Here is a 26,096-nt window from a genome sequence, read left to right on the forward strand (position 1 = left end):
GATCGCAACCCTCAGTGTTGCCCCCGTACCGGACCGGGGACCGGCAACGGGATCGCAAGCCTCGGTGTTGCTCCCGCGCCTCGCTCAGCCAGTGAGCGGGAGCCGGTCTGCATGTGGGATCCGAACCCTCGGACGGGAGCGCCACCGCGCTTCCCAAGCGGCGCACTATCTAGTGCGCCACCGGGCCAGCCCCAAAACGTTTTTTTGAATAGGTGGGTTTGGTCTTTCTTTTCTCGTTTTTTAAATGCTTAATAAGATTTTCATCAAAGTACAAAAAGCTTAAAAATCAAATGGACTTACTTTTTTAGAACAGCAGTCCCACTCAGCAATGAAAAGGAATGAAATATTGATACACACAACAAGGTGGGTGAATCTCAAATCCATTCTGCAAAGTGAAAGAAAGAAGTTGGACTCAAAAGGCTACCATATGACTATGTTTATATAATAGTCTGGAAGAGGCAAAACCATATAGAGATGGGAAACAGCTCTGTGGTTGGCAGGGGTGGGGTAGCAGAGAGGATTGTCCACAAAGGGAATTGCAAGGGGGTCATGGAACGATTCTCTATCACAAATGCAATGGTGGATAGAGAACTCTATGAATTGTTCCAAACTCATGGAACGGTACACCAAAAGGAATGAATTTTATGGTATATAGATAAAAAAAATACATATATATTTTTGCAAAAGCCAGTAGTCCCTTTCCAAACTTTATCAAATGCCCCACTCTCCACCACTTTTAACTGTTTCAGCTATATCTTGTATTCCTTGCTTCTAAATAAAGTGCTTAATTGCTCCTTTTCAGCAGTGAGCATTTTCTGTCGACTTCCTACCATGAAGAATATTGAGCTCTCATGCACATTCCTCCTCTCTCTCCCATACACATACCCATGTATGTCTCATCCTCCAATCTCCTAGCAATTAAATTTGAGACTACTGAATACATTTGAACAGACTATGAAGTTATTTAGACAGCGGGGTGAGAACTTGGGGCTGAATGTGTGGCAAAGAGATGAAATACTAAGCAAATATAAAATCAAATTATTTATCTCATGGAAACCACTAAGAAAACACATAAGAAAAAGTATAGTGTATGACACAGCGCATTTGAATATTATTTACATGGTTATAATAAATACTAAATATGGAGCCAGCCAAAATTATGATTTATCTTCTTTAACTTCTCTCCGGGACCATTCTAGTCTGTTGCAGTCTGGACCATTTCTGTGTGGGATGTTTCTGGGGCATCCTTCATCATTATCCCTGGAATTCCATTCATCTTTCTTTAGGGCTAGGGCTTCTCTTTCCTAGATCCCTTGATCTCTTACAAGGTTTACCCTGTCATTTAAGTCAAAAACATCCTCCAATAGTTTCCCTAGAAAAAGTACATAAACATTTTTTGAGACCCTGAATGTCTAAAATGTTTTCAATCAACCTTTCTATTTAATTGATAGTTTAAATGGTTAGGGAGTTCTGACTGGAATTTTTAATATTTTTTGCTGCACTGTCTGGCTTCCCTTGTTGCTCTTAAGAAATACAGAGAATTCCAATTCCTGACCCTTTGTATGGGACTGGAAGCTTGTTATGTTTCTCTGTTTCCAAAGTTAGGGAATTTGTAAATACATATCTTGGTGGGGATCTTTCAACCTCTGTGCTAGACCCTTTCAAATTGGAAAATAAGACCCTTAATTCTGAAATTATTTCTTTAGTTTACTCTACTTTGTTTTCTTTATTCTTTTTCTGAACGCCTGTTCCTTGGAATTTGATCCTTCTGGGTAAATTCTGTAATTTTCTTACCTTTCTTTTCCTATTTTATCTTTGTCTTTTTTTGTTTTACTTTTGGGGATGTCCTTGACTTTATCTTCTAACCCTTTTGAATTTTCATTTCTACTGTCATTTTCCCCCCATATTTTTAATTTCCAAAATTTCTTCCTTATTCTGAGTTTTTAAATAGAAATTTGTTCTAGTTTCATAGATATAATCATCTCTTAGCTTTCGTAGTTGATTTTTCCTGTTTGTTTTAGTCTCATGTTAGAGGTTTTCTAAGATGCCTGGTGAACACTGACTGCTATGCTCAAATTTAACGATGGAGCATCAAATAATTAATTGGAAGATCTGTGCTTTTATAGGTGGAGCTGGTTGACTTTATGCTTCCTTTTAGGACAATCTTGCTGGACAATTTACGTAGAAAACCTCCACTATCATTATCTTTGAGTCTTTATTCTTCAGCAGTCAGATTCCCCAGAGAAGAATCTTTCACTGTGACACCAGGAGGATATAAATAAGTCTGGCTACCAAAATTCTAAGATGGGGAAGAAGGCTGGGGGCTCAACATTCAGAATCCTGTCTTTTCCATCTACTCTTCCCTGCCCCTGCTCTGCCTAGGGTCCCTTGGTCAGAAATACTCTGTTTATTGTTTGCAGATAATAGATCTATGTTCTGGTATCACATAGGAAAAGGATTATCAACTGGCTGCTTGATGTTGTGGAGGAGAGTTGGAGGTCTCTAACTCTGAAACAGACTTTTTAACTAGATCGCCTATTTTTAGTCCTACCTTCACCACTTTCTTCAGAGATATTACAAGCCTTCAATTTTGCTTCTCAACTTTTCCTACTGCTGACACGAATACTCAGCTTTCTCCAATCTAATCATTTACTATCTCTAGCTTCCAAATTGTTTCTCTCATTTCTACCCCATCTAAAATGATCCCTCCACTTCATTATTGTCTAATACCCTATACATTCTCTTCTCAAAAGCTATCATAATCTTTAATTATTTCATTTGTTATTCATCTCTGCCACTAGACTCTCAGCTCTCTGAAGGAGGACCATGTTTGTCTTGTTCTTACTGATTCTTCATGCCTATCACAGCACCAAACTATGGCACAGGCGCTAAGAATATAGGCTTGGGAATCTGGGTTCAAATCCCAGCTCCACTATTACTAAATACATAGCCTTGGGTAAATAATCTACCTGTGGCTCATTTTCTTCATCAGCAAAGTGGGATAATAAGAAACCTCTATCCTAGAGTTTCTGGGATGACTTAAAGTGCTTGGTACATACTTGGCACTTGGTAAGCAACCAATAAATGGCAGGTACAGGATAAACAAAAATGAACGATTAAGTGTCCTAACAGATATGGTTTGAAAATATGGTCATTATTTATATTTCATACTTAGATTAATTTGGGGCATGTGCTTCTATTCCCTTTTATTAGATTAATAACCTTAGGGTCTTCTGTTACTTTTTTCCCCAATAGGATATCCATCACAAGAGTCACCGCTGACATCTCGCTTGCCAAACGCTCAGTATTAAACAATCCTAGTAAGCATGCAATAATAGAAAGATCCAACACAAGGTCAAGCTTAGGTAAGTCTGTGTAATACTGATGAGCTTAAGCTATTGAAACACTCCCTTCTTGAGGATAACGATGAGAAGATCTAATAAGATGATAATTCCATGTGTCAGAGAGCATAGAAAGAACAGACACATGTTGACAATAGCTAGTGCTACAGTCTTAATGATTTTGTAGTTTGGAAAGATTTGTCGTGATAGTTTCAAGTTAAAAATTCCATATGCTGTCAGCATTATTGTTTTGGTTGTGGTTTGTTTTCACTACCATATGCTTTGGTGTCTACAAACTAAAAATTCCTGGCTTTGCATCAGTGTTACCATGAACAAGTTTATTAACCTATTGATTGATTGATAGGTAGCTGGCCAGTAAGGGGATCTGAACCCTTGACTTTGGTGGTATAACACCACACTTTAACCAACTGAACCAGCCTGCCCATATTAACCTCTTAAATGCTCCATTACCTTATCTTAAAAAAAAAAAAAAAGATAACTACTTTGTAGAATTATTGTAAGGATTAAACATAGTATGTACCCCAGAAATGATGACTATTATCCTAGACATCCTTCAATACCTGAGTTACATCAATAATTAAATCATATTCAGGTTAGTAATTTGTGTGTGTGTTGAGATTGTTAAAGGAGGATGTCAATTCTTGGCTGTTTTCCTTTGACCGATATCAATATTATTGATTTATTTGTAAAAAACAGTGTAGGAATTTCAGTTACTGTGTTCATACAGTACTACTTATGAACGTGTACTAATTCGATCAAATTGAGACCCTTCAGCAGTTATTTCCTCTCTTCAGAATGTCCTTGGAGTTTTAGGTTAATCATTGTTACACATGTCACTTACTGGATTGTTAGGTTTCTGTAAATTTTCCAAAATTGTGTGAAATCTTTTTGCTACTTATTTATTAAATATATAAATCCTTTGGGATGCTGGTTTTTATTTTTTTATTGAAGCATAATTGATTATACATATTTATGGAGTACAGAGTTGACTATCCATACTTGTGTACAGTATGTGAGGATCAAATCAGGATAATTAGCATATTCATCATTACAAAACGTAATCATTCTTTGTGTCCATTATGCAATTTCTTGATAACCTCCTCCCCCTTCCCACCTTTAGTTACCATAGTTTTGTTCTGGAAAACTTTTTTTTTGTTTTCATTTTTGTTTTTTTGACATGGGTGGCTGGTTTTCAACATAGAAGTTTTTAGTTTACTCTGAAGTATGGTTATATGAATAATAGAAAAACTATTAGAAATAATAAACTTTATCTGTTAGTAATAGGTATGATACTTCATAGAACTCAGTTTTGCTCCTCACCTAACAACTCCTGATTGATGAAACTTCAGTAACATAGGTTTAGAAATATATTAGAGGAAAAAATGTGATTATAAATTTTTTGCTTGTTTTTATGTCCTAATCATCTGTGACACTTAAAACTCTTTCCATACATTATTTGGTGCTCACAGGAACTGTTATAATGTGTGGATTCAACTGATTTAGCAAAGTCAAGTAATTTTAGAATCAGCAATTGAATCAATTACATGAGAGAGGTTTAGATTGCCAAGGCTTTTTGTAACTACTGACAATATGTTATTTTAAATGACTCTTCCACTCCATATATTTTATTTACTTATACTAGATACTAAATACCATGCTAAAGCCTGGGAATAAAAAGATAAATTCAGTGAAGCCCCTGACCCAGAGAGCTTGGTATAACAATAAGTGAAGAACCCATTGAAAGAGAGGGTGCTGAGGAAAGGGGTGCAGCATTGAACTGACTGCTGAAGAGCTAATGCTGCAGGAGGGTGTTGGCCATAGAGAAAGGCTTTTCCAAGGAGCTGGTCCTGAGCTAAAGTATGATAGGGTTTAGCCAAGAAAAAAGGGAAGGGGTTGAGAAGGGGATGGTGACTTAAGAGAGTGGGAGCTACAAGAGGCTTCTGGAAAAACATGTGCTTCACTTTGGCTGAAATGCATGGTTTGAAAAAGAGGGAAGTGGTAAATGACATCAGAGAGATTAAGGAATTTGGAGCCTAGACTTAAGGCATTAGGGAATGATGTACAGATTTTAGGCATTCATTCATTTACAAATGTTTGAATACCAACCATGTGCTAGGCATTATTCTAAATGCCAGGGACAGAGGAGTCAAGGACACAAAATCCTCTTCATAGTTTTTGTTCCACAGTGTATTAGTCCATTTCTGTTGCTTATAACAAAATAAGGAACTGGATAATTTGTAAGAAAACAAAATTTATTGCTTACAGTTGCTGAGGCTAGGAAGTTCAAAGTCCAAGAAATACAGCTGGTGATGGCCTAAGTGGTGGTGACAGTGATGGCAGGGTATGTTGTTGCAGAAAACAGTGGAGCAGAGAGATAGCTCCTCATGCACTCTCCTTTTAAAGCCCTCAGAACCATGCCCATGACCACCATTATTCATTCACTAGGGCATGGTCCTACAATCTAATCACCTCTTCAAGGCCCCACCTTTCAATTACCATAATAGGACTTCCCAGCCTCCACAGTTAACAGTGGGGATTAAGCCTCAATGAGCTTGGGGGGTGGGAGGGCATCCAGTCTATAGCACATGGGGAAGACAAGGACAGAAACGTATAGATGTAGATACAGATAACAGTTACAGATAATCAGTCAGTGGCTGATGACTCCCAAGAAAAAAAGCAAGCCAAAGACTAAAGAATAAGCTGAGAGGGAGGGTATAATTTTATATAGGGAAGGCAGAGAAGGCCTCACTAAGGAAAGGATATTTTGGCAAAATAATTATGTGGTAATTTTTCAGCCTTGCAGTTACCTGATAGGAGAGTGTTCTGGGTAGAGGAAACTCTAAGTGCAAAGGCCCTGAGGCAGGAGCATGTCATGTTCAAGGGCTAGTAAGGAGGCCAGTGAGACTGGAGTAGAGGAAGATGAGGTCAGAGAGACTGTGGAGAGCCTGATCATGTAGGGCTTAGCAGGCCTTGGAAAAACCTTGCCTATCATTGTGGATGTGATAGGAAGCTATAGGGTGGTAGAGGACTTCTCTGCATATATATGGATGGCTCCATATAGGCTCATAAAAGTCCTAACCTTTTTTCTCAGTTGTAATACTGGTCAAGGATAATTTAAAATATTTACATGAGCTATTATTTCTACTTTTCAAACTTGGAGAATGCAAATAAAAACATTATACTCTTAAAAATATTACTTGAATTTAAATTGTAGCATATGGTAGTACAGATACTTGCTAGTTCTAAATCCAAACTTTTCCAAATAATAAATGTAGATAATTACATTACTGCTTTATAAAATAATTCACCTTAGAATTTCTTTAAACTGCCCAACTTTATACTACCTTCATATTATGGTTTGGTTTTACCACAAGCACTTTCCAGGGACAAATCAATATAGGGAAATAAGATATGTCTTTGCACACAAATATGTGGTTGTGATGCAAAATTGTACCATGTGATAGCAAAAACTGCACTAAAAGTGGGAAAATAGTAAAGGAAGGGCAGCAAGATATTTAGCTGTGCACATGACAGCAACTGCAGCTGATAGCATGCCTGCGGTAATAGCGTTTAATGTTATGTATTACCATTTTTATGACTGCCTATGTTGCTATCAACTTGGTAATATTTTAAACCCAATTGAGAAGCCAACTTAGACAATATATTAGGAGTCAGACAATCTTTATGGTGATGGAACTGTTCTGTATCTTGACTGTGCTGGTGGAGCCTACACATGGGATAAAATTGAACAGCAAAATATGCACATGCACATACACAGATGAATACAAGTAAAACTGGGGAAATCTGTATTAATGTTAATATACAGGTTGTGATATCATACTGTTGTTTCACAAGATGTCGCAATTGGGGAAAACTGGTAAAGGTTACACAAGAGCTCTCTGTATTATTTTTTAGGACTGCACGTGACTCTACAATTCTTTCAGAGTTTCAGATTTAAAAAAATCAATTGTTTAAAAAAAAAGGTCAATCGCTTAGGCTAATAGCACCAAAGACTTTAGAAATGGATGACTAACGTGAGAGATCATCTAGTTCAGTGGTTCTCCAAGTGTGGCCTTAATTAGGAGTGAAAATTTTTATTCTACAAATTGCTGATTACCCAGCTATAGCAATATCTCCATCTCAAGGGAGTGTTTCACTTCAGTAGCAATTTTTGCCTAGTTATAAAAAAATCATCTCAGTGCCTTATTTAATTGACTAATTCTTTCAGCACATTTTTTGAGTGCCAACTGTGTACCAGGTACTGTGCTAAGGGAAAGAAGAGAAATAATTTCATAGTTTCCAGTTTTCAGTCAATTCACCTTCTGTTGGAAAAGTTTTTAATCACATCACTGAAATAGAGTGAGATAAGTGTTAACTGAGGCAGGTACAGAGCCATACTTGATGTTTATTAAGTACTTACTAGGGGGTAGGCACCACAATAGAAGCTTTGTATATTGATTCATTTAGTCCTCACTTCCATTGTATAGAGAAGGTTATTTAGGCTCCATAAGGTTCAATGTGTTACCCAAGGATCAAACAGTTCTGTGAAGTGATGGTGCCTGGCTTCTGCCCCAGGCCACTTTGCTGCCTTGCAGTGGGAACTCAGTTAGAGCCTTTAGAAATTTTTATTTTTAAGACAAGGCACACACTAGTAAAAATTAAGGGTTCTGTGATTAATGATTACAAAAATGGCATTGGAATTACTGTTAAATAACTGACATGAGAGCTGCCTCAAAGTCTTATTAATTCCTATCTGATCACTCAGATGTCCCTCAACACTAGCCACTATAGAAGTAACCACCTCTTTTCTCTGTTTTTACCGTATTGTTCATTCTTCTAAACAAGTTAATGTCCCTTCTTTCTTATCAAGGAAAAAACATTATGATTGTCCCTGGGTACTGTTTTTAGATATCAGAGGTATAAAGCATAGGAAAAAATGTTATTCATTTTTCAGTTCCTGTTTTAATTCAGTGGGTATAAGAAGCTGGGATGAGGGCAGGTGAATAAGATCTGTCCTGTTTTCAGGATGCTGAGCTGCATTCCTTTTCTAATTAGGACAATTATGAGGGACCAAATTGACTTTCAGTCCTCCTTTCAGTTTCAGAAATGAACATCAGAAAAGTCTTAAATATTTCTTTTTTGAAATAAATTCTGAGTATGATGTACTAGGAAAAATGAGTTTGATAGAGTATGATGTACTCTGTCAAAGGAAAATTCCTGGTATGGATACATTTCTTTTTGAAAGCATTATTTTTACTCGGAAGTTAAAAGTATTTCCATCAGAACTTGACATCTCTTCTTGAAGTTGTATTTACTAATACTCTGAGATTATGAAAGGCCACTCTAAAATCTTTTAAAATATGTTTTCCCCTTAATTAAAAACGTATAAAGTATTCATGTATGTAAGATGACTAGAAAAAATATTTTTTATATACGTATGTACATACTCATAATACCTAGTACCTATGTAGTAATATATTGACCTATATTAGAAATAATTTCTGGATATATAAAAAGATAATAGGTTATTTTATGTTTATCTGTTATCCAGATTTTATACAATGAACATAGGTTTATAATTTTAAAAAATAGTGCTCAAACCTTTAAAAACAAGAAGATACATTTAAGGTGTGGGATTCTGTGACTGTGAATTGTTATTAACAGAGTACATAGATGAAAATCTTTGAGACCAAATTTATTAATGCTTATAATATTAATTTAGGTTGGAATTTGATCGTTGGGGGTCAGTGGCCATATAAACACTTATAGGGTACAAAGAAGCAGCAAGGTGATAATTGGAATAAAAATTTAAAGATAACATAGAAGAAAGAGTAAATAATAGGATTGGTAATATTTTACAACACTATTATGGAAGGAATTATAAGAATACCATTCGTATCATTAAAACTATTATCAAAGAAAATTCAAATATATATGAAAGTACAGAGAATATTATAAGGAACCTCAGGTACTCATCACCCAGTTTCAACAATCATTCATTCAAGACCCATCTTGTTTCCTTTATAGCCCTCCTTCCCAAATACTCCTAGATTGTTTGAAAGCAAATCCTAGGCATCATATTTTATCAAGTTTATTTGCTTATGCATTATTAATGCATAAATTACTATTTGCTTAAATCAGGATCAAAATAAGGTTCATACACTGTGGCTCACAGGTTTCTTGTCTCAATCTATAGATTTTTTCATATCTTCCCCCCGCCCCGTAATTGTTTGCTTGAAGAAACTGGTTTTGCTAACTGCATTACACTGGTGTAGTTTGTGGTTCTCCATTCCCTTTGTTTCCTGAAAACTTGTAAATCCAGAAGCTTGATCAGATTTGTATTTTTGGTTTTTTTTGGCGGGAGGGTGGGGGGGGGGGGGGTGGAAAGACTGTATCACAGGTAGTATGTGACTAAATTTTATTTTAAAGCTAGTAACTCATGTAGTTTGGGACCTGATTTCTTAAAGACATCTAGGTAAATAGACTCTAGTCATAAAATATTGTGAGGCAGACAATTAGTGACTTGCCTTTCTGGAATAATGTACTAGTTAAAAAGATCTCCAGGAAACTTCTAGCATGAATCCAAATGCATAAAAGGAATTAAAAGGTATTCATAGGTCCAAGTTTACTTGCCTAAAAGGAATTGACCCTCCACGACTGCAGTGTGAACTGCAAGCTACATATTATGCTTTATAGACCTATGCTGCCTAGTATAGTAGCTTCTGGCTATTTAAATTGTTAAAATTAAATTTTAAAAACTCAGTTGTTCATTCACACTAGTTACATTTCAGGTGCTCAGTAGGCACATGTGGATAGCAGCTACCATCCTGGGTAGCACAGATAGAGAATACTTCCATCATCACAGAAAATTATCTTGGACAATCCTGTTTTAGACTCTTTGGAGAGAGATCATGGAGCCATAGACGAACTGAATGTAGTTTTCTTGGAATTCAAGTCAACCTTTAGATGTTTGGCGATAAGTTTTCTATAAATTTTATAGTTTATTTCTGTAGTGCTGCCTTTAATAGATAACTTCTCTTTTAAAACATGAATGTTGCAGGGTCATTCTTTTGTTGGAAGAAAATATGAGAAGTGTGTTTTGGACAAGTTTGTTAGAGACACCCCTCTGTCTCTCCTGTTTTATATTGTATTTCGGCTAGCGAACAAACTCATCTAGATGGCATGCTAGTAGGTGACACACAAATATAGATAAGCCCATGCAGTGAAAGTAAGGCTGGCTATGGTTGCTAGGGTAAAGTGGTAAGAAGCAAATACATGAAAGGTATCTCATAAGTTTCTTATTTTTATTACATTTTTACGAAATGATTTCATAGAGTGAAAGTTTTATAGCACAAAAAATGAGTCAGCAGAAAGAGCAAAAACATTTGACTCTCACAGACATAGAGTATTATATTAGAAGTTAATGCTGTGGAGAAATAGTCCTTTCCAAAATATACCTTTTAGCAATTCAGTTGCCTGTAAACATTAACATAATGGCTGAACTACCTACCTTCCTATTGAAGAAACAGTGTACCATTTTATTTAGTCTAAAAATACTGTACTTTAAGTGATTTGAATTGAAGTCTTCTTAACGTTTTACAGCGGAAGTGCAGAGTGAAATTGAAAGAATTTTTGAACTTGCAAGAACACTGCAATTGGTAGTCCTTGATGCAGATACTATTAATCATCCAGCTCAACTCAGTAAAACCTCTTTGGCCCCTATTATAGTATATGTAAAGATTTCTTCTCCTAAGGTAAGTAGGGTTGCTATTGTTTGTTCTATAAGCAAACTTTACTAAAATGTGTTTTATATTCTTCTGTCCAATTATAACAGGCTATATGCCCTTATGGATGTAGAGACACATTGTCAAGAATTTTTACAACTGATATAAGCAAAGCACGGTTAGTTTCATGATTTAGAATAGTGGTTCTCAAAGGGAGAATCACCTTTCTTCAGAGGGTCTGTGAAGTCAAAACAGTTTCTATGATAATACTAAGACATTATTTGTCTTTCTCACTGTTTTGACATTTGCATGGATGGTGGGTAAAACTGTTGGGTCTAAGCATGAATCAAGACTATGGTACCAAGGAGCACTAGCAATTCACTTGTCAGTTTTAAAAAAAAAAAAAGCCCATTTCACTTAAGAATGTCCTGATGAAGTAGTAAAATTTATTTATTTTATTGGATGTTGACTTTTTAGTACAAGACTTTTTAATAATCTGTGTAATGAAATAGGAAGTACACATTAAAAGTTCTTCTATCGCACACCTAAGAAAGTTATTTCAAGGAAAAGCACTGGTGTGATTGAGTTGTGAACTAAATTAGCCACTTTTTATTGAACACCATTTTTATCACAAAGAATGACTAACACACTATGCCTCTTTAGACTTGGGTATCTGGCAGATATTTTCTTGAACAAAGTGAGCCTTTCACTTCAAGGAGAACTACTACTTTTCTGATAAGATCAGTGACAATGTTAACAAATGTGATGTTTTAATAGTATATAATGAAATATGTCAATATTTGGAAGATCTGAAGAACTCAGTGAACCATTACTTTCCAAATGATCAACGAAAGATGTTACAAATCATGTATGGTAAAGGATCCCTTAAAATTTAAGACAAACCAATGGAACTTAATGTAATGGAGTAAGAAAAATTCATTAATATGGTTTCAGATTCCACATGTCTTTAAGGAACTACCACTTGTTGAGTTTCGGTACAGTATCAAAGAAAACTATCTACAATTATCTGAAAAAGCTACTAACATATTCTTCCTTTTCTCAATTACATATCTGTAGAAGGATGGAGTTTCTTTCCACATTTCAACCAAAACAATACCCTGTAGCAGACTGATTGTAGAAGCAGATAGGATACTTCAGTTGTCTTCTATGAAGCGAGATTTGCAAAAAATTGTATGTTAACACATAACAGGTTTATAGTTGGTAATATTTAAATGAACTAATGTTTTTAATATTCCACATAAACATAACCTTTAGGATTCTCAATTTTTTCTAAACTGAAAGAGGTCATGAGACAAAAAGTTTGTGAACTGCTAGCCTAGAAAAAAAGACTCAGAATAAGCTCTGTGCTAGTGTTTAAAGTTTGCAACTAAGATTTATGGTGACATGTTTATTTTGCAGATAATCTTATACATTGTACTGTATAGCTCAATCTGTTATATGCCATTTGTGCTATGTATAAAAAAGGCCCCGTATATAAAGAGGGCCTAGAAAAAGGAGTCAATGATTTACACCGTAGTTTACTTGAGAGCAGATATTCCTGTTAAAAACTGGTATCTTTTACAGGTTTTACAGAGGTTAATAAAATCTCGAGGGAAATCTCAAGCTAAACACCTCAATGTCCAGATGGTAGCAGCTGATAAACTGGCTCAGTGTCCTCCAGTAAGTTATTTCTTTTTTTTTTTTTTTTTTTCCTTTTTGTCTTTTTTTTTTTACTGACCGGTAATGGGATCGCAACCCTCGGTGTTGCACCCGCACCGCGCTCAGCCAGTGAGCGGGAACCAGTCTCCACATGGGATCCGAACCCTCGGCGGGAGCGCCTCCGCACTCCCAAGCGGCGCACTTCTCCAGTGCGCCACCGGGCCGGCCCTCCAGTAAGTTATTTCTATATAATCCAGTTGAAGAGATCAAACCTGGCATTATATTTTTTAAAATGAGCAAACAAAAACAGTTAAACACCTTTCAGGAAAGAGAATCCTCGTCACGTAAAGCGGTATTTATTCCAAAGAAGCGAACTGTCCTGCCTTCTTCCATGATCATGTGTTCTGAGCACAAGTAGTCCAAATAATGATCACAGCTTATGGAGAGCTACAGGGATCCTAGGTGACTTCACTTTGTTAATCACGGTTTCAAAAATTTGATTGGCAGATGGATCTATTTAGGGTTGATTTACCATTCACTTCTGATCATAGACAGCAAATTGCCACTCTTAATAACTGTCTGATAAAATGACTTGTGAAAAGACCCAGTTCTTCTAACCCATGCTTTATATACTATGCCTTGGGACTGTAGATCTGTTCTAGGTTATGGCTTTTTTTTCTTTTAAAGTACAACTATTTCAGAAGCTATAAGTTATGATTACATCAATTCGATTGCTTATAGTATGTTAACATTTATGATAAACACTTCTAAAAATCTTTCAAAAAGTGAGGCCTTTTTTCTTCCCTAATGAACTACTGTGAAATTTGGACCATATCAAATTATCAGTGATTTCAGCTTTCTACCAAATTTCAAGTTCTAATCTTGCCTCATTAATTTCGAAACTTTTTCACAGTTTCGGTGTCACGAACAGGCTTCTTCTTGTACTGTTCAGATTTTTATTCTTTATTGTATCTCTTTTTCTCCATAATATCAATGCTTTTTTTCACTATTGATAGGCAACTTTTCTGTACTGTCATGACCTTATGGCACCTGTCTACTTTCTGGTCATTGATATTGGTTAAGCAGGGACTCAGTCAGTCCTGGGCTGGCTTTAGTGTGCTATCTGAAATGTTTGCCTCTGCAGGAATTGTTTGATGTGATCTTGGATGAGAACCAGCTTGAGGATGCTTGTGAGCACCTTGCCGACTATCTGGAGGCCTACTGGAAGGCCACCCATCCTCCCAGCAGCAATCTCCCCAACCCTCTCCTTAGCCGTACTTTAGCCACTTCAACTCTGCCTATTAGCCCCACCTTAGCCTCTAATTCACAGGTAAGCAGACTTCATTTTTACTGTCTTCATAGAGAAATGAGGCTGCCTAAGGTAACAGCACTGGGACCCAAGCTGAGATAGCCAGTGCAGTGCTTGTTCCAGTATTCGAGCTCCATCTAAACTGAGACAAAGGTTATGAGTTAAAGTTGTGTCCCTGTATGAAAAGCAATGAAAACAGAATATACTATAACCATAAATAGACTTTAAAACTCACTAACTACATGTTCTTAAGACAGGGATAGAAGAACTGTCTACACAGCAGTGCAGACTGTCTAGATTCAAATCCTGGCTCTACCTCATATAGGGTGTAGGGCATACAACCTTGGGCAAGTTCCTTAACTACTCTTGCCTCAGAAATAATAATGGCAACCGATCTCATGTGGTGGTTGTAATTTATTGTCTCCTCTCCTGTCTTTTCTCAAGAGGTGACCTTGTAGGGTTGTTGTATTAAGGAGTTTAGTATACGTTGAAGGTCCTAGAAAAGTGCCTCTCCCATATTGTGTCATTTAAGCATTTGATATTTTTATTTTAATCTTCCCCCATGTACTCAAGCCCAGGAAATTAACTGTACACCCATGTGTAGAAACATCTTGGGGAACTGAATTTGAACCACAAGAAAACATATAAGAGAACTTCATTTTAAAAAGGAGGGTACTATGTGCACTGTTCTAGGCATTACAAATTAATGTAAAGTCCAGTTTAATATAGTACAAACCTTACTAATGCCACTGGACGTTATCAAAGGAATTAACTGAGCTAGGTTAGACTTCATTGCAGCATTTTAGATACTTAGAAAAGACTACACTTGAATGAGCTTGCTTGTGACATGTTAGTTCTTTACACACTGACCTTGGTTAATGCCTGTCTGGGCTCCTTCACTGCCAGGGTTCTCAAGGTGATCAGAGGACTGATCGCTCCGCTCCTGCCCGTTCTGCTTCCCAAGCTGAAGAAGAACCTTGCCCGGAACTAGTCAAGAAATCCCAGCACCGTTCCTCCTCCTCAGCCTCACACCACAACCATCGCAGTGGTACAAGTCGAGGCCTCTCCAGGCAAGAGACATTTGACTCAGAAACCCAGGACAGTCGAGATTCTGCCTACGTGGAACCCAAGGAAGATTATTCCCATGAACACATGGACCATTATGTCTCACACCGTGACCATAACCACAGGGATGAGACCCACGGGAGCAGTGACCACAGACACCGGGAGTCTCGGCACCGTTCTAGGGACACGGATCGAGAGCAGGACCACAATGAGTGCAACAAACAACGAAGCCGTCATAAATCCAAGGATCGCTACTGTGACAAGGACGGAGAAGTAATATCCAAAAAACGGAATGAGGCTGGGGAGTGGAACAGGGATGTTTACATCCGCCAATGACTTCTGACCTTTTTTTTTTTTTTGAAGTCTTGCATAACAGCACCCTCAAACAAAATCTTTGGGAGTCTACATTGCAATCATATGTGATCTGTCTCGTATATTTTGTATTGCTGTTGCTTAGATAGCAATAGCATGAAATAGAGTATTAAAATACTTTTTCTTTTGTAAGTGCTATATAAATTGGCCTGGTATGGCTGCAGTCCTCCGATTGTATACTGAACTCTTCAAAAACTGTTTTGGGTCGCTGCCACTTGAACAAAATTGGTTGCCATCCAGGTGATGTTAGTGTTTTAAGAAATGTAGTTCATGTATCCAGCAAGCCAGAATCAGCACGGATAAAAAGTGGAATTTCTTGTTTCTCCAGATTTTTAATACGTAGGCACCTGATTTGCATATTCATTCATTCATGGACCACTGTTTCTTGCTTGTACCTCTGGCTGACTAAATTTGGGGACAGATTCAGTCTTGCCTTACACAAAGGGGATCATAAAGTTAGAATCTATTTTCTATGTACTAGTACTGTGTACTGTATAGACAGTTTGTAAATGTTATTTCTGCAAACACCTTCTTATTATAATTATATAAAATATATATATATCAGTTTGATCACACTATTTTAGAGTCTTAATGCCAAGTCAGCAGATTTGCTTTATGAATTACAGGGAATAGAAATGCCCACATTCAGGAAATTTGTAATAACATTGTCTAGACACCTATCCCCATTCTAGTAGAAAGTCTGTACATACTGTAAATATGTGTGATTGCTTGACTTGACAAGATTCGATTTCTGAACGTTATACCATCCTTGGAAGTTTATAATCTTGACCATAAGTTATCATAAACATAACCAAACTCTAGAGGTTGTTCTACTCCATACAGTTCACACTGATTGTGACAAACACATTCTTAGTAAATAGTGTCTGTTATAGTCACTGCACTGGAGTATATGAGCCGGAACCTGCTGTCTGTGTCTGTATGTAAGAGTGTGCACGAGTGATTGGGAGAGATGAATTGGAATACTGAAGACTAATGAGAAAACTAGATACCAATATCTAGAATTCTGCCCACCTGACTTTGTATTTAATTGTGCTGTATGTTGCTTTAATAATCCATTGAGCATCAGGGAATGTGAGGAAGCTTGCTGCCAAAGGTAACTATGAAAGCATTCATCTGCTGGCTCCTTATTTTGCTCCTAGAGAGTAAAAATACAGGCAACTTTTACTGTGAGTGTTTCACTGGAAATGTACAATCTTTGTGTGTTTGAGTATTTGTTTTAGTAAGAAACGTTTACACAGCTTGTGGAATTATTCATGGGAAAATAAATTTTTATAACTTCTCCCACCTCATTTTCTAACCTTGCCTATCGTTCCTGTTTATCTCCCAGTTACCTATCACTCCTCCCCCACCACCACCTTGAACGGTTTTACTGTCAGAACCCAGAAGTGCTTCTTATAACCAAAGTTTCTGCTCTTCAGAAGTAATCAGGGCAAAATGGGGCGACTTGTAGTAAATAAAATATTAAGAATATTTTCCTACATCAGACATTTACTCTGAAGGGGAACCTAGAAGATATTATCTCCACACCTCAATCACACTGCTCTAAGACACTTAAAGTGTTATCATGTTAACGGTAAAACCTTTTCCATGTCTCAAGTGTACATTCATTTTGTCCAGTTATGACTGGATAGATAAGACAGTATCAGGTGTGCAAGTACCTAGTACCTGAAGTTTGTCCCAGGAAAATGCCTAGCTATAATTGCCTAACTTCAGATTTGTACATTAACAAAATAGTGGTTATAATTATTTTTTGTTTTGCTTCCTTGATTATTAGGTTCTTGCCAAATATTCTTAGACTTTTCCCCTTCCCCTAAGAAAACCCTAAGAATTTAAAAAATGAGTTACATATTTAGTGTTTTATCAACTAATATATGAAAAATTTTCCTTGGAATCAACTTGTTAATTAGCTCTGTACTGTCTACATAAATTTATTCTATACAAGAACAGTCATATATATTAGTTTTTGACAGAGAATTTTCACATCATTGGGAAACTATATTCCAATTAAAATTGCTTTTATAAATATTTCTGATAAACTTTTATCATGGTAAGAGACCAGTCCGATGCTTTCCTACACATTCTTTCATTACAATTAATGACTTTTGAATATTTAAATTCTTGGAGTATAACTGGTATTTATCTTACTTGATACTATCATCAATCCCTTTTAAATAGTAGTGTTAACAAATTCCACCTTTCTTTATTTTGTACCTGGATTCTTAGTTTCTCACCTTATGGTGGAACATGTTAGAACAAATCAGAGTATTCCTCAAAACACTATATTGAAGGATTTGACATAAGAGCATCTACATGTGAAAACTGTATAGTAGGCATATGTGTACACACTGTATAGTAAATTTGTAAATGAAGAAATAACCCCCAAAACAATGGGATATTTAAAAACTTGTGGAATGTAAAATTATAGTCTTTTCACACAGCAAAGGCTTAATCTTAACCTACTCAATTGTAGAATGATTTTTGTAGACAACCTAGAAAATGCTGGAAATGTGCTTAATAGTTCTACGTTCTGTCATACCCATTTCAGTTTTTCCTATGCTCTTTCTCTACTGCTCATTTAAGTTACTGTTATGAAAAGGTGCTGCTAAATGTAGGATGTCTTAGTCATATTGTACTTTGTGATAATGCCACATTTTTAACATGGTCTGCTATGCATTCCTGTTAAACAAACATTCACTGTCAGCTACACTGAACTGTTTAACAAACTTGGTTTAGTCATTCATATAAAACAAATAAAGAGCTGGCTTCTGCACTGTTTACTAGTAGTAGTATTAATTGCCATTTTCAGAATGATTCTTATAGTTAAGAATATGTTAAATGTTCAACAACACTTCCCACTTGTGGAGCATCTTCCTTAGGGGCAATGCTAATCACTTGATATTCCTTTAGTAATCTTTCCATTATGTCTTATTAAAAAATGTATACATATCAAGATAGGTAAAATTTTTTTTAAGATGTGAGCTATAGCAGAGCAACCTTCTTCCTGCCTTAATTGTACATGTGCAACAATTCTTTATATTTAGAATTTTATTCTTCCTTCACTTTTAAAGTGAAGCTCCATCTTGATGACAAATATAACTCCTCATCCTTTTCCCTCTGCTCAGTGATATACTACTACTAGTCTTGGATGCTCTCATCTTATTAAAACAACAGTCACATTGTTAGAGATGACAGGTAACTAGATGATTTGGGATCAGTTTAATTTCTGCTAAGTTATATTTGTAACTATTTGTACTTCACTTTGCTACTTAAAATGTGACAGTTTTGAAGTAAAATGTACTCAATGTTGAATTTAAATGCTTTTTTCTGCGTCACAGAAGTATTTATGTTAATATCTTTTAGCATATTTACTGTTAACTTCCCCCAAATCTCCCTGATATTTCCCTTTATATTGCATTTTTTTCTTACACTTCTGTGTCCCTTAAGATTGAGTGTTTAATTTTCCAATTTGCTTAATTTTTTTTTTAAGGAAAGAAACCCACTGAAAATTGTCTATGTTAAAGGAAAATTTTTAACAATATGCTTCTTCCTTACTGTTTTCAATATGCAAATATTTTTCTTGTTTTACTGGCATTATCATTATTATTTTTTTTTTTTTTTAAAGATGACGGGTAAGGGGATCTTAACCCTTGGCTTGGTGTTGTCAGCACCACACTCAACCAGTGAGCAAACTGGCCATCCCTATACAGGATCCGAACCCGTGGCCTTGGTGTGATCAGCACCACACTCTCCCGAGTGAGCCATGGGCCGGCCCTACATTACTTGTATTTTGTTGGTGCTGATCAAAATTTTACACCAGAACAAGTTTGTTGCTAGGTTGACTTTTCATTTTCATCCCAGCTTAGCACATAAGGCTATGCAGAAAGCATGAGAAGAAATGGATTTTGTTGAGCTTCTTTAAATATATTTAAAGTCTGAGGAGTTATGCTGAGCCCTGGAAACAGAAGGGCCACAGGTAAACAGTGTTTGTCTTTAGTCAAATGACATCTACTGGATATAAGGCAGAATGAGGGATGTAAAGATTTGAATCTTACAAAGGTTTAAATAATTTCTCTCAGTAAGCATGTATTGACTGTCTACTCTGAATCAGTGTCAGAAAGAAAAGACAGCAACTCCTCCTCTAGGATGTTTCCCAAGTTTGGGGGTGAGACTGAGGAGGCACAGCTGTAAACTTGCTGAGTGTGTTGAGTGCCAGGAGAGCAATAGATCTGGGTACCAGGTGTACAGTGAAAGAAATGCCTAAACCAACCTCAGGAAACGGTGTTCAAGAAAGGCTTTTTCAAAGAAGAGCCCTCTTACCTGATCCAAGAGACTTTGCAATCGTTGTGGATACATTAAAGAGTTATGAGAAATTCCTAAAGGCAACCTATGAGGGGGGGGAAAAAAAAAGAATCAGACTATTAGGTAATTGTTTCTCACTGTCCACTTCATATGACCAAGGCCCAGTTACTTTTGGGTGACTTGAATGAAAGCTAACAAAATAGTTTGATGTATTTAACACCACATGAGACAGCCTTTAAACTATGCCCGGGTATTGGGTATTTTAATAGATCTTATCTAAAAAGCAGGTGGAGGCTGGCTGTTTAGCTCACTTGGTTGATTGTGGTGCTGGTAAAAAGCAGGTGGAATGAAGCAAGCCTAAGGCTATAATTTTTTTAAAAAGTAGTCACTGTATTGGCCACCATAGCGGATATTTGATCATTTTTGCTGTTCGAATCATGTTTTGTCTGAGTTCAAATTTGATTATGATGTGGTCTGTTTTTGTCTTGATCTATCATAGACACAGTTCTCTTGTCTGATGGTGTTACATGAAATTGTTTATGTTCAATAGGAGAACACCAAGGCTCATTTGTAAGTGCCAGGCCTGTTCCCAGCTGGCAGAAGCTGGTTTTCTCTTTCTCACCAAGCATTTTCCGATAACTTGCATAATATGTGTTCCAATAGATGATAAAATGTACCCAAGTTGTGGAATATTCTCATTTTTAACCTACCAAGTGAATAAAATACTCATTTTACTTTTTAGTTTAAAATCATGAAAAAATTTAAACGTAGAGAATGCAAGGTATCGTTTAGAAGAGGTCCAAACATCATTTGAAAGTGGGTGATTTACCAAATAAGCAGACAAAAAAGTTAGGTAAAATACTTACCTCAGTTATTAGCACATGGTAAATGTTATACTTCTCATGCTTTGAATTCCTAAGGAACTATGACTTAGAAACTTGGGAACAGAAAAAAAATTTTTTTTTAGAACCTCATTAAATGTTGCTAATTTTATTCCTTTTGTAAGGTGCACTAATTTAACATTAAAAATGACTTGTATTCTTTACAAATTAAGACACCAAATGAAAATATGTCCCATACATCTATAGGCACCTCCTTTTCTTTATAGTCTACTAAATCCATATAGAAAAAATTCTAAAAACACAAAATATAGCCTAGAAGCAGGTAAGAGAGCACGCCTGGGGTCTTAAGCAAGGAACTGAAGGCAGTACTCCCTGCTCAAAAGCAGGTAAGAGAGCATACCAAAACACCACTTCTGCATAGGTGGCCCACCAAAGCCACAACTGCTGCAAAAAAGGCTCAATACCACAGCAGCAGCTATAGCCATTGTGCAGGCAACCCACCAGAGACTCAACTGCACTGACATAAGGGTCACCAGTGGAGACCGGGAAAAAAAAGAGTACATCTCTCTCCTCAAAGCCCGCTCCAGAGTAATAGACAAAGCAACTGCTTTACCAGTTGACCAGACATCAGTATAGAGATACTAGAACTATGAAAACCCAACAAAATAAGATGCCACCCAAAGAATACAGTAATTCTCAAATACCATGGCTGCTGAAAAAGTGGCTCAATGGCAGAGCAAAGCCACAGCCACTGTGTAGGTAGGCTGCTGGACACTCAACTGCACTGACACAGGAGAGGCACCAGCAGAGACTGGAAAAAGAGGAGGATGTTTTTCTCCTCAGAGCCCACTCCCAAGTAATAGAGCAACTTCTCTACTTGATGACCAGACATCAACATAGTGATACTAGAAATATGAAAACCCAAGACTATATGATACAACTGAAAGAATACAGTAATTCTATAGACCAGACTCTATAGAGCAAGAAACCTTTAAATGACTGAGAAGGAATTCCTAGCAATAATCTTAAGGAAACTCACTGAGATACAGGAAGACTAAATTAGACAACAATGAAATGAGAGGGAAAATAAAAAAATCCAGAATCTAAAGGAGGAAGTTTAAAAAGAGATTAATACTTTAAAAAAGAACTTAGCAGAACTCATGGAACTGAAAGATTCACTCAACAAAATGAGAAGCATTGGGGGCTGGTCCGTAGCTCACTCGGGAGAGTGTGGTGCTGTTCAGATCCTATATAGGGATGGCCAGTTAGCTCACTGGCTGAGCATGGTACTGATAACACCAATTCAAGGGTTATGATCCCCTTACCGGTCATCTTAAAAAAAAAAAAAAAAAAAAAAAAAAAAAAACACAACTATTCCTCCTCCTGCACCCAGCCAAAACTGCCACTGCCATGGGACCCACCCAGGGTCCTGAAATACAGAGCAGGGGACCAACCCCTCTCCTGCAACCAGGCACGCTGCCACTGCCATGGAGCCTACCTGGGGTCCTGAGGCACAGAGGTGAGGACCGACCCCTCCTTCCGCAACCAGGCAAGGAGCATACCAAAAACACCATTTCCATGTGACCACAGCCACCATAATAGCCATGGCTGCTGCAAAAGCAGCTAGATGCTACAACCACCATGCACATGGCCTGCCAGCCACTTGAGTGCATTGACACAAGGAGAGTCACCAGTGGAGACCAAAAAAAGAGTATGACTCTCTCTACAAAGCCCATTCTAGAGTGCTAAAAGAAGCATCTACTCTATGATAACAGTGAGGGATCTGAACACACCTCTTTCAGTACTGGACAGATCATCTTGGCAACAAATCAAAAGAGTAACTATTACTCTTTCAGAAGGAGAGAAGAAATCTAGGGATCAGAGGTAGGAGGAAGATGGGAAGGGGGAGGGAGTGGGAGAGATTGGATAAGGGGCACAAAGAATAAGTATGATTTGTAATAATATATATGCTAATAATATTGATTTGATCAACATACATCAACACTGAACCCTGAAAATATGTATAATCAATTTTGATGCAACAAAAATTTTTTTTTAATAATATAAAATTTGATGAAAAGTGAAAACAAAAAGCACAACCGATAGCTTAAGTGGCAGGCTAGAACAAGCAGACAAAAGAATTTCTGATCTTGAAGATAGTCTTTTTGAAATAACCCAGGTGAACAAAAAACAAGGAAAAATAATTTTAATAAATGAAGAAAATTTAAGAGAGCTAGCAGACAACCTTAAGTGCACAAACATTCAAATCATGGTTGTTCCAGAAGGGGAGCAGAAAGGAAAACCTATTCAACAAAATAATGGAAAACTTCCCAGGTATAGGGAGAGACATAGATCATCGGGTCTAGGTGGTTCAAAGATCCCCAGACAGATTCAACCCAAAAAGATCCTCTCCAGGACACATTATAGTCAAGTTGGCAAAGCTCAAAGACAAAGAGAGACTCTTAAAAGAAGCAAGCGAAAAGTGTCAAGTCACCTATAAGGGAGCGTCTATCAGACTAACAGCAGACTTCTCAACAGAAACTCTGCAGGCCAGAAGAAAATGGGATGAAATATTCAAAATACTAAAAGAAAAAACTGACAGCCAAGAATACTATACCCAGAAAGGCTATCCTTCAGAAATGAGGGAGAAAGTGTATTTTTCAGTTATCACCATACAACTAGCCCTACAAGAAATTCTCAAGGAAGTCCTGCATCTGGAATCCGAAAAATGATAATCACTACTGTACACAAGAAAGAACAAAACCCACTGATAGAATAAAAATGGAAATGAAAAAGAGAAACTAAATCTTACCATCACAAAAATCCATAATGACAATGTAATAATGCCTTGCTTTATTTCTGATTTTAGTAATTTTGGTCTTTTTTCTTGGTTAGTCTAGATAAAGGTTGGCAAATTTTGCTGATCTTTTTAATGAATCAACTTTTAGTTTTGATTTTCTCTATTGTTTTTTAATTCTCTATTTCATATGTTTCAGTTGTAATCATTGTTATTTCTTACATTTGCTTTTGGTTTAGTTTGCTCTTTTTCTATTTTCTTTTTTTTGGTCCTTTTTGAGACCGGCGGCACCACGCTCAGCCAGTGAGCGCACTGGTAATCCCTATATAGGATCCGAACCCGCGGTGGGAGCGCTGCTGCGCTCCCAGCGCCGCACTCTCCTGAGTGCGCCACGGGCTTGGCCCTTTTCTATTTTCTTAAAGTAGAAGTTTACATTACTAATTTGAGATTTTTCTTATTTTTAATATAGGTGTTTACAAGTATAAATTTTCCTCTAAGCACTATATGAGCTCTCAATCCTATAAGTTTTGGTATGTTGTGCTTTGATCTTTGTCTCAAAGTATTCTCTCATTTCCCTGTGATTTTTCTTTTGACCCATTATTTATTTAGGACAGTGTTGTTCAATTTCCACACACCTGTGAGTTTTCTAAATTTCCTTGTTATTGTGGTCAGAGAACATATTTCTTAGCCTTTAAAAAAAAAAAAAATTAACAAATCAAAAAAAGTTTATGGAAAGATTTCCATTATCTTTCAATTCTATTTTTCCACGAACTTTTTGAGGTGCCCTTGTGTTTATATTGTTTTATTGATTTTTTTATGCAATTTATGTTGCTAAACTTAGATATTTCTGTTCTTTTTTTTTCATTAAGTGGACTTGTTGATTTGCTTAGAAATTAATTTGCCTTTGAAAAGTTTATTCATCTTCTGTTGAAATTAATTTGAATTTGCATAGTTTTAGAAGACTTAAGAGAAATATTTCAAATACTTGTAGAGATTATCAAATGAAATATGTAAATTTTAATAAGCTTTATATCTCCAGTTTTTGTGAAAATTCAAAACCCTATTTTCTAGAGTATTTCGTTATTATCTATTTGTTATTTGAACAAATAAATGTGCATATCTTTAAAACACACATACACACACAAAATATAATCTCATACCACCTCCTACTTCCTGAATGTCTCTCAGTCCCTGATGAAACAGCTGACAGCCTTTTCCGTTTCCTTAGCAACCATGCCATCACTCAGTTGGCATGACAACACTTTGGTTTAAAACATACACACAAACAGCACGTTTGGAATTTTCATTTCTGAACATCCTTCTCCTTTGTGCTTTTGCATTTTACAAATTTTGCAATAAAAAAACCTATACAGTCCTTGTTTGCCAGCCAAATCATGTCTTCTATTCTGGCATCTTGTAGAGAATCAATGTGAGTGTCCTGTAATGGTACAACAGATGGATCAAATCGCTGCAGCTGTTTCAATTGTTCAAATGTTAGGCCAGCTCCCATCATTCCTTCTCCTCCAATCTGTGGTTCCTGTTTGGAGAAAATGAATAAATATGGATGAACCTCCTATAATTAGTAAGTACGCCTGGTACAATTCAAGTTAAAATAGAAAAATGAGTGAATACCTTTTATTTTTATGGAATGTACATGCTATTTTCTGGGTAGTAAAGCGAGAAAACAGTACCATATGGTCACCTGATGAATGAGCACCTATTATGTCCTGTATGCTTGTTATCAAGTTCTGTAACATTACAAATGGCCTAACTTCATAGCTAGAAACCCATGGACTCAAATTGCAGCTCTGTCACACTGTAGTTGTGTGACCTTAGCAAGTAACTTTACCTAACCCTATTTCCTCATCTACAAAACAGATAAAATACTCTGTTCTAAGGCTTAAATAAAGAAGGTACTATCATGCCTGGCATACGGTGGGCACTCAGTGAATAGAACACTATTATCAATAATGCAATAGATAAAATTCAGCTTTATTTATCTCCCTCCAAAACTGAGAGGAGTTCCCTAGGTATCCAAGATGCCTCTCTCTGACGCATACCAATTGGATGATAAAAGTTTTCTTTTTCTTGTTTTTACATGTACTAGAAAAGCATGTACTAGAAAAGGATACATAAATTAAGGCTGCATCAATTAGTTCAGAAGAATATAGAATCGTAAGGAATTGCGTGATACTTGCAAACCACTACTGCCAAAAATCCATAATCCTAACTTAAGTCACCATTTCACAGACAAATGTTTATGTTAATTAAGACAGGTTTTCAGATATACACTTAAGGAAACATTATTATCCCATGGGGTGAGGGGAATACATTTGAGTGTGTGTGTGTTTACTTCCAAGTGAATTCTGGAGTCTTTCTTTCCTCTACAATGTAATTAATTTCTGAGTCTACAAACCATCTCTGGATTCTTATTTGTATATTCCAATTACCTACTACAATTCTGTATAGGAAGGTACTAAAGTTATATGTTCAATGTATCTGAATGAATGTGAGCATTATTAGAGATTTAAACTTAATCTCAAACATCATAGGCTAAAAATAGAATCATAAATACAGTCTTTAAAAAAAAACAAACAACTTTTTGGAAACAAAGTACAGAGTAACATGAACAATAGCTACAAATGG

At 36.5% G+C, this 26,096-nt stretch overlaps 2 protein-coding genes across 5 annotated transcripts in view; one reads left to right on the plus strand and one right to left on the minus strand.

The window, feature by feature from the left end:
- The window catches only part of CACNB2 (calcium channel, voltage-dependent, beta 2 subunit), a 233,055-nt gene extending 214,768 nt beyond the window's left edge, over window positions 1–18,287 (plus strand). For all 4 annotated transcript variants that reach the window (XM_008569811.1, XM_008569813.1, XM_008569810.1 and 1 more), the window contains exons 9-13: window positions 3,256–3,365; window positions 10,965–11,116; window positions 12,671–12,766; window positions 13,890–14,075; window positions 14,961–18,287. In XM_008569811.1, the coding sequence (XP_008568033.1) occupies window positions 3,256–3,365; window positions 10,965–11,116; window positions 12,671–12,766; window positions 13,890–14,075; window positions 14,961–15,455 (1,039 nt within the window). In that variant the 3' untranslated portion in view covers window positions 15,456–18,287. The remainder of the gene's footprint in view (window positions 1–3,255; window positions 3,366–10,964; window positions 11,117–12,670; window positions 12,767–13,889; window positions 14,076–14,960) is intronic.
- Window positions 18,288–24,435: 6,148 nt separating this feature from the next.
- Window positions 24,436–26,096, minus strand: part of NSUN6 (NOP2/Sun domain family, member 6) — a 36,488-nt gene continuing 34,827 nt past the window's right edge. The window contains exon 10 of the mRNA XM_008569816.1: window positions 24,436–24,987. Coding sequence (XP_008568038.1) covers window positions 24,754–24,987 — 234 coding nt within the window. The 3' untranslated portion in view covers window positions 24,436–24,753. The remainder of the gene's footprint in view (window positions 24,988–26,096) is intronic.

The sequence above is a fragment of the Galeopterus variegatus genome, unplaced genomic scaffold (assembly GCF_000696425.1).
Source record: "Galeopterus variegatus unplaced genomic scaffold, G_variegatus-3.0.2 Scaffold534, whole genome shotgun sequence".
NCBI classification, from domain to species: Eukaryota; Metazoa; Chordata; class Mammalia; order Dermoptera; family Cynocephalidae; genus Galeopterus; species Galeopterus variegatus.